General features: G+C 34.9%; 1 protein-coding gene across 1 annotated transcript in view; it reads right to left on the bottom strand.

Moving 5' to 3' along the window:
* LOC150080211 (protein timeless homolog) overlaps positions 1 to 12878 on the bottom strand; it is a 734420-nt gene that overhangs the window by 546470 nt on the left and 175072 nt on the right. The window contains exon 11 of the mRNA XM_090380646.1: positions 7266 to 7363. Within this exon, the coding sequence (XP_090236772.1) occupies positions 7266 to 7363 (98 nt within the window). The remainder of the gene's footprint in view (positions 1 to 7265; positions 7364 to 12878) is intronic.

Raw genomic sequence — 12878 nt, 5'->3', positions numbered from 1 at the left:
TACTGGACCGCGTGTCCATCAAAATCTGTGCGATTATGGGTCATTTAGAGATAAGAGGAGTAGTGCGGGCAGACCACGTTCAATGTGAACTCCCGCCACGGAAGAAAGTGTGTTGAATGCCGTCCAGAATAATCCTACTACCAGCACACGTGCCGTTGCCTCTGCCTTAGGAGTGTCTCATTGCAGTGTACAGCATGTCTGGCACGATGATTCCTTACACCCCTTTCATCTCCAAAGGGTTCAGTTACTGCTCCCCCAAGATGATCCTGCACATGTGGCTTTTGCGCAGTGGTTTCTCCAAGAAAGCGTTCAAGACTTGAATTTTCCAGCCTATATTTTGGTCAGGGATGAGGCTTATTTCACTCGGGAAGGCTTATTCAATCAGCACAATGCTCATGTGTGGGCTCACGACAACCCACACGGTGTGCGCCTCCATGCGGCACAACATCGCTTCGCAATAAATGTGTGGTCAGGTATGGTCGGTGACTGCTTAGTCGGCCCATACCTGTTACCATCCCACATGAACTCCGCTAAATATCGGATCTTTTTTGAACAAGTTCTACCAGGGTTACTTGACGATGTTCCAGCAAATGTGAGATGCAACATTTGGTTTCAACATGACGGGGCACCTGCCCATTATGGAAGGTGTGTTCGTGACCATTTGAACAGGCATTTTGGGCGTCGATGGATTGGCCGTGGTGGACCCGTTGCCTGGCCCCCACGTTCACCTGATTTATCGAGCCTTGATTTCTTTCTGTGGGGGGCCTCAAATCTATTGTGTATGAATCGCCTGTGGAGACGGAAATGGTTTGTTGTTTGTTGTTTCATTTTTAGGAGCATTAGCAACTAAGGCCATATTACTCTGAGGATATGCGGTGGTCATTCCCTGACCTTTCTGCATCCTCCGTATTTGGTGGTGACGGGCTCGAACTCCGGTCTAATCAAGAAGCATGTGCTACGCACTGCTGCTCCTTCCCACCTGGCTACGGAGGCGCCTGACGGAAATGGATCTCGTGGCGAGACTCATCTGAGCTGGTGCTACTGTCAAAGAAACTCCAGATGTGTTGGACCGTGTCTGCCAATCCATGCTGCGTCGGTGTCACGCATGCATCGCGTCTCATGGTGGAACCTTGGAGCATCTGTTGTAACATCATGAAATGCATCCATCTCATACTCCGCTGTTAATATTATGTCAAATAAATGTTTGCCACTAATTACAGTCTTGTGCCATTTCTGCTTCTTGTGCCTCTGCTATCACTTTCCCATGACGTTTCCAGTTATGGGTTCCTCTGCGATTCACATTCCTTTAGATGTTACCTACCTCCCCTAAACGTTTGTACCAATATTTATGAGACACCCTGTATATACACCTTTGTTTATTGTTTTTTTATTATTGATTGTTTTGTTTATTTATTGTTTATTTTATTGTTTATTATTATTAGGAAAGTAGAAAAAGAGAGTAGTAGATTAGTGAAAGGTGAAAGAATGCTAATATCCTAGAGTTTATGATGAATTAAGTAAATTATGGGCTGAATTGCGAAGCCAATATAAAGTGGGGGAACTGTAAAGTAAAATTAGTACAACAAAATATTAATAAAATGAAAATAAAAAGGTATAGCTGTCATCAAATATGGGGGGAAAAAATTTTAGTAAAAGGTCTAATATAGGTAACGCAAAAAATGCTTGATCTGATGTCAGCTAAAATAAATATTGATACATGATCAGGTATTTCATATGGGGACTACACCTGACGATGTATCAGGAACTGCATTCAAACAGCCTATACAAATTTGACATACATCATACTTACAACTACAATCCTCCATTAGGCTTAAAAATTTGTAACTATAAACAACTAGCTACCAACATAGGAAATATTCTACCCACTGATCTCCTATGCCACTGCAATAACCCTATTTATGCCCCTTATATTGATCAACATCACGGGCATATTATTACAAGCAATCTTAACATCATTAAGAACCATGACCTAAAAACTGTTATGAGCAAAGGTTTTAAATATAGATCTATAAATAAAGTTAAACTTAATAGTATCAACAAAGCATTATACTGTATTTAAATCTAATAGATTTTGCTAACAAACTGGCTTCAAAATACAACATTCCACATGAAGCATACCAAAATTGAATCGCTATCGTCTATCATGACATTGTAAAAGCCATATGTAATGCCTACAAACTGTATGATAACTTTTACACACCCTACTACAACCTTAAAAAACATATAATCGAATTACAAGAGAATTTTATCACCACCCCGGTAGATAAAGCTTCCAATAATTTTGCCATATTTTGTAAGCAATTTTACTGCATTCAGCTCAAAAATGAAATAGAAAATAGTTCCACTTTCACTGCCTGCCATATTAATCCTTCAACCACAGTTAAAAAGCTAATTGCTTTACATAAAAAACTACAGCACTAAATTACAGAACTCAACTCTACCATTTCTCTATATGATTGCAAAATTCCATAATCAATCTGTAGGTTTCAGATTCATTACTAGCTCTAAAAACAGTGGCGGCTACCTTCTAGCCAAACATTTTTTCAAACTACTAAAAACTATTTTTAATAATCTCACATATACTTGGGTAATTAATAATAACCTAGCTGTCATCAACACCTTTAAATCTAATATTACCATAACAAACATAGAAACATCTGATTTTGCCAATCTTTTTACCTCCATACCACATAATCTACTGATTTTTGTGCTAAAACAGCTTTATCACAGATACAAAGATAAATTAAACATAAATGAAAATACATGGAACAACTATGTAAACCTCTGTTTACTCAATAACTATATATTCGATGGCAAACTTACCTATAAACAAACTATTGGTGTTCCTATTGGTGTTCCTAAGCCTTTCCATAGGCTTAGCTTCCAACCTATTCCTGCATTATTAGGAAGAACAATACACCATAAAATATCCAAATTATAACCTATTAGCTTTCAGATATGTAGATGACATCCTAGTCTTAAATAGTAACTTTGAACCTATAACCAAAGCTATTTACCCTGGTGAACTTAAGCTAAATAAAGAAAATTCCACCAATCACACAGCCAACTTCCTTGACATCAATATTTTAACAATATTTTTCCTCCACATAATCATTTATTTCTTTTATCATATATTAACATATATGATAAAAGAAATAAGTTTAACTTTGATGTCATCTATCTTACCAACTGGATTTTCAATATTTCCAACAAAACAAAATTCATAGGTAGAATTTACCTTGTGGGTCTTGGATTTTTCAAGCTTATGTTAACATACTACACCTATGAATATCCATTTCTAGATTTTTTCACTAAAATCATATAATGATCCTCTGATTTTAGTGACTCTGGTCTATACCACTTAACTGTTTCATGTCCATAAACTTGTTTCCTTTTCTTTTATAATTGGATTCTTAACTACACTTCGAATGGATTTGTCAACTGGTTCTTTATAATTGGATTCTTTGCTATACTACCAATGGTTCTGTCAACTGGCTCTTTATCCTGGGATACATTTACTGTTCTTTCTTTCTTCCCACAGTGAATCCACAGCCGATACTACATGTAGATATATCTAAATTAATATTCATGGAATTATTTCCTGTTCTTACATACTGTAGTTAGTTCCTATGAATTATTTCATTTACATGGACTTATTGCCTGTTCTTTTATAATTGGATCCATAACTACACCACCTTTGGATCTTTATTCACCATGTTACTTATATCCCTGAAATGATATCGCTACATTTTTGGATATAAAGTCAACTGATTATTTTTCCTTGGTTTCATTTACTATTATTTCCATAGTAAATTCACACCTGATTCTACCTGTGGATCCATATAGTTTTATATACATGGAATTATTTCCTGTTCTTCTATATCTTATTGTTGCATATTCATGGACTTATTTCGTCTTTAGTCACCATGTTACTTATATCCCTGGAGTATCATTTCATTATTGAATATAAACTCCCAGGGGCTCATATTTGGTGAGTATGAGCTTGGCACACCCAGGGTCCTGAGCTGGATATCATTAGTCTTCTCTTTCTTGGTGATTCCCTTCTACTTTTGACTCTCACTCTCTCTCTTTCTCTCTCTCTCTCTCTCTCTCTCTCTCTCTCTCTCTCTCTCTCTCTCTCTCTCTCTCTCTCAGGGTAACTCGGGAATTTTGGCTGGTGCAACATAAGCCTCAGGCTTCCTTGCACCATATAGATAATAATAATAATAATGTTAACTAATTTTTTTTCCTTAGTTTCATTTACTACTATTTCCACAGTAAATTCACACTTGATACTACCTGTGAATTTATCTAGCATTGTATACATGGAATTATTTCCTGTACTATAAATGTTTCCTTGGAATTGTTTCATATACATAGACTTTTTGCATGTTATTTCATGTTCCTTTATGTCTTGTTCTTTTATAATCAGTTCCATAAAATGCACCTCCTTTGGATCTTAAGTCACCATGTTACTTAATTCATTGGATTTTAGCCAGTTCTTTTTTCTTGGATGCACTTTCGTGCAAATTTGGATAAATTATAATTATTAATTTATTTATTTTTCATAATATTTGATGATTCTTATTTACCATACTCTTATATGTTTACTTTTCTGCTTATTATAACATAGCCCTATCAATTGGCCTACATGTATATGTTTTTTGCCACCGTATAATTCTTTATTTATGGTAATGTTTAATTTTGTATGACTGTAAAGCCATACTATTCCAACCGTGCTTCATTTTCTTTTCCTTTTTTCAACGCTAATTATAAATTATCTCCATGTACTTGTATTCTAAATACAACTATAGAGGTCTCTATTTTCCTGCTATTTTGAATTTCTTCACAGCTTACTATTAAGTCTGCTTCGCTGCTATAAATTGCTTTCTCATGTAGATATATTGCTCATTTGGTTTAAGCCTGCATGCATTCATCTACTCCACTGAATTTGTGCATTTCTCCCCACCTTTATTTTTCCCACCAGCTCATTTTCTCCTCTCATTTCTTGAAATACTCCAGGTATCGTACACCTTCACTGTCTTATTATACTTTTGGTTTCATTTTAGATTCATTTCTCAGCATGTCTTGACACATTTTTCCTTTCAATACAAGCATTTGGCATTAGCTCCCTTTTATACTAATGCTTACAAATGCCAGAGCCCTTACTACAAGGTTGGGCTTCACAACCCCAGCAAGCTTAGTGTCATTTAATAACTTTTTCTATGCTTTTTTGTCTTTCTGCTGTCTAATTCTAAATTTCTTCCTGTTCATTAAACTATTAGTGTAATACGAGGGTGAAATGAACATTCCTACTATCCTACTTCTATTGCTATTTTTTGTCTTTATTTATTTAAAATACTCCTTTTCCCTTCCCCAACCTCAATTTAATACCTCACTCTTATACCATTTGCTTGTTCCAAATTTATTTTTAAAATACATTGATTTCTTATCTATAAAAAATTAAATCCTACACTAAATTCCACATATTTATATTAAGCATATTGACATTAGCCATTTTTATCCCAACTCAATACTTATTTTTACCTAAATAAATTACACTGCATTGTGACTACCTTGCCCATACTGTATTAGAAAGTGCTAATTTCATTTCATTCCTTTTTTGGCCTTTCACTTTTCTTCTACTACTATGGACAAGTATAGTAACGCAGTTCCTGATACATGGGCAGGTGTAGTCTCCTGATGAAATACCTGATCATGTATCAATATTTATTTCAGCTGACATCAGATCAAGCATTACCTATATTAGACCTTTTACTAAAATTGTTTCCCCCATATCTGATGACAGCTATACCATTTTATTTTTATTTGCATTTTATTAATATTTTGTTGTACTAATTTTACTTTACAGTTCCCCCACTTTATATTGGCTTCGCAATTCAGCCCATAATTTACTTAATTCATCAAAAACTCTAGGATATTAACATTCTTTCACCTTTCACTAATCTACTACTCTTCTTTTTCTACTTTCCTCACCCTTATTTATACATACTTAATTTAATTTAATATTAATACAAATTACACACACGCGCGCGCATATATACTCTTTTGTTATTTCTCCACTCAAAGCTCGAGTAGCAGAAGACTGTCCATGTGAATGAATGGATTGATAATATTAGTATTAACATTATTTTTAATTTTTAGTAGTAGAATAAACAAAGGCAAATATGTTGGTACTACAGTGCCTTTAGACACACCTATTGTTTGTCAGCACCATACAGACTTAATCCACCTGTAATAATTCCCACAATATGCACTAATCTAAAAATTACAATAAATATAAAGTTTTGTGTGCATATAATGAATAACTGTACACAAGAACAGGCCTATGTGTATATGTTTATGCCACTTATAAATAGACTAAATTATATTATTTTCTAAAGTTCTATAGTATTAAAATTAATTCAAATATATTTAACTTTTAAGTATACAGAAAATACATTATGTGCATCTTTTATCTGTAATATCACAGTATTATTATATTATAGCTCTTATCTTAGTAATTTTCCCAAATTAAACATTATCTCGATTAGTGATTCCAATATAGAGTTTTAAATAGGTCAATGGAAAAGGTTACTGAGCTACTTGATTATTCATGATTGTGAAGGCTTTTATAAAATATACTTAAATCATCAATAATACACAAAAATTGCTATTCCCCCCTTGCTTCAAGAAAACAGTCTTAATTTTTGACAAAGTTATTGATTTTTGCTAGGGAATCAGGTCTAATAACAGGGGGGTGTGTGTGTGTGTGTGTGTACATATTATGACTTACTATATACACTGGCGCCTCCGTAGCCAGGTGGGAAGGAGCAACAGTGCGTAGCACACGCTTCTTGATTAGACCGGGGTTCCAGCCCGTCACCACCAAATACGGAGGATGCGGAAAGGTCAGGGAATGACCACCGCATATTCCCGGAGCAATATGGCCTTAGTTGCTAATGCTCCTAAAAACCAAACAACAACAACAACAACTATATACACTTTATCAGACTAAATATTGCTGTTATATGTAATATGAGGCCATCAGGATTTGAGATGGAATAAAATCCTGGAATGTTTATGAAACAGCTGTCCCTTTGGGCTCACACTACTTCAAGCATTCCAAGATTTTTCTGAAGTCAATTTTACTTCATTAAATGCATATTCTTTTATCTTTTTCATTACTTTTTTTTTTCTTTTTTTGTAGTGGACTGGGTTGTTTTTCAAAGTAAATTACTTACTTGGAAGTGCAACAAAAAAAATTTCCCTCAGTGACATAAATTCTTCTTCAGGCTGAATATCTGAAGCACCAAAAACATTATCTTCTGGCCATACCTCCCTGAAATATTATATAAATTATAACCAAACAAAATAAAAAATAAATGGACTTGACAATAATTTTTTTAAGGTTGTTTGGTATTTCATTAAGAGATCAAATACAATATGCATAAAAATAACATTAATTACACAGGCCTGAAAATTAAAACTTACCGAATTTTGCTTTTTATTCTAACATGTTACCTCCCAAGTTTGTCAAGCTGATTTCAAAACTGACTCTTTTTTTTTTTTTTTTCAATATATATCTTATAAGTTTTCTACAAACTAGGAAAAGATATTTTGTCAAATTTTATTTTTAAAAAAAATGTAAAAAAATTTAATTAAGATAAAGAAAGTAGAAAAATATTTATACAACAGTGAGCATTTATAAAGCCTCTCCAGATTTCTTGAAATAAGTTTTAGGTTTTTTGTCTGTATATGATTTTTTTTTCTTTTTTTGTCAATGACTGGCATTAGAAGACAGGCCTTACTTACATAAAACCTTATTAAACAAACTGAATAAGCTTTAGCCAGAATTGCCACTGGGTGACACTGAAAATTTTCAAGTCCTTCCACTCCATATCACTGGAGTGGAAGGACTAGAAATTTATAATGAAGTACTTTTTCATAAAATTCTAGCAAGTCTGGTGATTATGCACATTTCTTTCAGGTTTATTAGATGATCAACATTAATTATCCCCATATAGTCATTAAAATGAGGTTTTGTATAAAAAATGACATTTTATACGTTATTTAATGTTTCCTTAGTCACTGACACCTTATACAGTACTTAATTCAATATATACAATGTTTATGAATTCAAGTGTAAGGTATTAGTGTAACATAAGCACTATATACAGATCTGAAGGCCTCATTTTAGGAAGGATGTGAAACTGCTGGAACAGGTACAGAGAAGGGCAATGAGATTAGTGAAGGGAACAAAGGGATATTCTTACCAAGAAGGTTTCACGTCTGCAGATTGTAGCAGCTGGAGACTAGGCACCTGAAAGGTGATCTGACTGGGGTGTTTTAAGGCTTTGAATAGCTTGAGCAAATTTAATTCTGATAGGATTCTTTTTCTTGCTCAGACTATGCACATGAGTGGGCATATATTCAAATTGAGGAAGGATGGTTACAGAATAGATGTGCAGAGGTTTGCTTTCAGCCAATGGGTGATTGATTGCTGGAACGAGCTTTTATCCATTGTTGTGGAAGTAGATTAATTTAAATTAATTCAAGAAAGAATTGACAAGCTAGTAGAGGAAATGGGTGAAATGGGAATTTGTTTTTGGCTAATGCTCTATAAGCTTGCTTTCTTGCACCATTTGCCATTATTAATACTAATACTAACTGCCCAGACCAGTCAGAAAAGTGGCAGCAAATCATACACTTCGATAATAGCAATCCCAAAATAAATTATTCACTTGGTAGGATTGAATTAAAATCTGTACAGAGAGAGAGAGAGAGAGAGAGAGAGAGAGAGAGAGAGAGAGAGAGAGAGAGAAAGAGAGAGAGAGAGAGAGAGAGAGAGAAAGAGAGAGAGAGAGAGAGATCAGGGAGTTACGACACGGGAACATATGAAGATTTCTGTGCAGTGTAAACAGGCACCCATGGAAATCCTTGGTGTCTTATCAATGATTTATCGAACATTATCCTGTATAGATAGGAAGATCATAATTCCACTGTAAAAGGAAATTGTAAGGCAGTGTTTCAATACTGTGTACAAGTATGGAGGCATTATCTAAAAAAATCCAATGAGCTTCTTGAAAGTGTCCAAAGACAGGCAACTCGCATGGTGAGATTAGCAAAAGGACAAGCATACGAGGAAAGACTTTGAGAAGAGCAACGAGATTGGTGAGGAGAACAAAAGGTTAGTGTTACCAAGAATGGCTTAAGTTCTGCAAATTCTGGAGACTAGACACCTGTGTGGTGATCTAATTGAGGTGTATAAGGCCTTGAATAGATTGAGCAAGCTCAATGCTAATGGGATTCTTCTTGATCAGATTACTCACCTGAGGGGGCATAAATTCAAACTGAGGAAAGACAATCGTAGAATAGATATGTGGAAATTTTCCTTTAGCCAGTGGGTGGTTGATGGTTGGAACAAACTGCCATCTGTTGTTGTGAAGGTCAGCAACTTAAATAAGTTCAAGGCAGAACTAGACAAACATTTGGAGTGAATGGATGGGTGAAATGGGAAGAGTGTTTTTTTTTTTTTTTTTTGCTGATGCTATATTAACTCCAGGGGCTCACATCTGGTGAGTATGGGCTTGTCAGGGTCCTGAGCTGGATATCATCATCATTCTTTCTTTCTTGGTGATTCCTTTTTGCTTTTTCTCTCTCTCTCTCTCTCTCTCTCTCTCTCTCTCTCTCTCTCTCTCTCTCTCTCAGGGTAACTCGAGAATTTTTTTTTGACTAGTGTAGCATAAGCCTCAGGCTTCCTTGCACCATATGGCTAATAATAATAAATAATAATAAGCTTGCTTTCTTGCATCATATGCCCTACTAATGCTAATTATGTGGGCTATATAGCTTGGCAACCAGACACCTTAAAGGGGACCTTACTAAAGTTTATAAAATGAATGAAGGTGGAATTTTCACTGTTATAAAGAATACCAGAACAAGGAGCCATAAATTCAAATTACAGGGAAAGAGGTTTAGAACAGATTGTAGGAAGTTTTATTTTAGCCAGCAGCTGTCGACTACTGGAACAAGTTGCCTCCACAAGTAGATGAGGCTGACAGTTAGAAGAAATTAAATGGCCAGGTGGATTATGCACTTCTCACCTACATGAGGAGAGAAGTGCATAATTTGTATTTTCTTATCTACCTTTTCCTTTTTTTTTTTTTTTTTTTTAGCCAATGCACCAAATGCCTCTGGCTTCCTTGCACTACAGCTGTAAGAAAAACAAAGTGGGCCAGTAAATCAAAATGTCTTATAATAGGGTATTTTAACTTTTCAGATACTGACTGGAACTTAGTGGGTCACATACACACTAGCAAGACTTTTGTGGATTTATTGGATGACTTTTCTACAGCAGCATGTTAGAGAGGCAACAAGAGGGAGTAATGTTCTTGATCTTATTATCAGCAGTGATTATTCATGCATTAAGAATCTGTAGATAAAAGAACCACTAGGTGGCAGTGATCTCAGTGTACTGATTTGGGATTTACTTACACATGTAACTACCATCAAGGGTAAAGGAATTTGCTTTTGTAAAGGTGACTAAAGATGAGTTTGTCTGACATCCATACAGTGGTCCAGACAGTTTTTAAATTCCATACAGTGGGACAAACTGACAATGTTACCATCAGCAAATTCTAAATGGGATGCATTCAATGAATTAATCATAGAAGTTATTAGACTTATCATACCAACTGAAATACTGTTCAAGGCCTAAATGGATGTCATGGATGCATAATAGGCCTACATAGATGTCAGATGAACTGATGAAACTCGTGGCATATAAATTATCAGACAACACAGAAGCCTGCAGTAGAAGCAAGTTTAGATAGCATCTGTCAAAAAACTATTAAATAAATAATAAACAAGCAAAAACACTTCCCATATCATATGTCCACTCTCTCTAATAATCTATCTAATTCTTCTCTAAATTTATTCGATCAAACTACCCACTTCCACCACAACACCAAATGGAAGTTGTTCCAACAATCAACTGCACTCTGGCTGAAAGCAAATTTTTGCTCATCTATCCTGCAACCATCTTTCTTCAATTTAAATTTATATCCCCTTATATGTGTTGTCTGAGTAGGAGTAAGGATGCCATCAAAATTTAACTTACTCACTCCATTCAGAGTCTCAAACAACTGAATCAGATCTCCTCAGAGGTGCCAAGATTTCAGATGCTGCAATTTGCAGAACTGAAGTATTTCTTGGTAAGAGTGCCCTTTTGTTCCCCAAACTTGCTTTCTGCATCATTTTCCACTACTATACTAAACTACTCATGTTGCTCTTTTCTGCACCCACTTCAACAGAGCCACATCCTTCCTATAATGAAGCGTCCAGATCTGTATGCAGTATTAGAGGTGAGGATTACCATTGCTTTATATAGAAGAATAATTGCCTTCTTATCCCAGCTGGCAAAATTCCTATATATCATTCACAAAACTCCAGCCCATTTCCACTGCTCAGAGAACATTCTTGACTGTACAATTACCCTCCAGGTCTTTTTAATTTCTACTACCCTGAGTATGCATGGTATTCTGGAATTACTGCTATCTATTTTGCAGATATTGCATTTATTGATTCCAAACTTCAGTTGCTATTTCTGAGCATTTAGAATAATTTCTAGAATAATTAGGCAGCCTAGTGAGTCTCATTAGTCTGCTTAATTATTCTCGATATTATTGCAGTTACATACCCTGACTACTGTCAACCACACTGCCAACATTTATATTATCTGAAACCTATACAATAAGCCTGATATGTCTTCATCAATATCATTATTGATGAAGGCATAACCCCCTACTTTTGAAAATTAAGGAGACATCTACTTCTCTTCAAATACATACAGACCTCCACTGAAGATTTCTATAAAGTTTTCTATCCCTTTCTTTCTAGTAAAGAATTAAGCAAAACATTCTTTGCTACTTTTCTTTGCTAAACTTATTGCTAAAGTTTGGCTTACTGTTTTTTCATGCTTTTAATATAATTGAATAGATTTAGTTAGCTATAGATACCTTATTATTTACTTTTAGCTTCAACCATTTCTTTTCCACTTTCTTCTCATTTATCACAAAATCACAGTTATGCTATACTTCTTGTTAATACTTCTTATTCCCATCCTAAAAAAACTTCTTCACGGATGAATCTAATAGTAAAATATTTAATTTGTATGTCATAAACTGAACAGTTCATCAATAATTATGCCATTCATATCCAATGGACTAATGTGTTTCATCCCTTTCTTTCTAGTAAAGAATTAAGCAAATAATTCTTTGCTACTTTTCTTTGCATTCTTAGCCAAAGACTTCTCATAATCTGTCTTAGCTTGCCTAACCTCCTTAGTGACTTGATTGCAGACTAGTTTTTACTAAGTAGGTTTCTCTATCACCTCATAATTTATAATCATCCCATGTACTTTTTCTACTCTGTCATTAGTCTCATTAGTTTGTCTGACATCCATATAAGTTTAAACTTTGAACATTGAACAATATCTCATAGATTGCATAAAACTAACTTCCCTGAATAAAATTAACTATTACTACCCAATTAAACCCAAAATGCTTTACATTTATCATTTATAGTTGGGAACATCATCAACACTGCTATTGCAACAAGATCAAGAAAAATTAGGCATATGAGCTGAGAAATGGCAACTGAAGTTTAACATTGACAAAGTACTGCATATGAGCAGCAGTAATCCCAGAGTAACATACCAACTGTGTGATACTTCACTCAGAGTGGTAGAAAAATGAAAATGACCAGGGGGTAATTGTGCAGTCAGATATGAAGTTCTCTGAGCAGGTAGACAGGTGCCAGGACAGCTCATGGGGTTTTGTCAATGCAGGAATTTT

Source organism: Mastigoproctus giganteus, chromosome 9, assembly GCF_048544385.1.
Source record: "Mastigoproctus giganteus isolate SK-2022 chromosome 9, ASM4854438v1, whole genome shotgun sequence".
NCBI classification, from domain to species: Eukaryota; Metazoa; Arthropoda; class Arachnida; order Uropygi; family Thelyphonidae; genus Mastigoproctus; species Mastigoproctus giganteus.
This window is presented reverse-complemented; position numbering and strand designations above follow the sequence as displayed.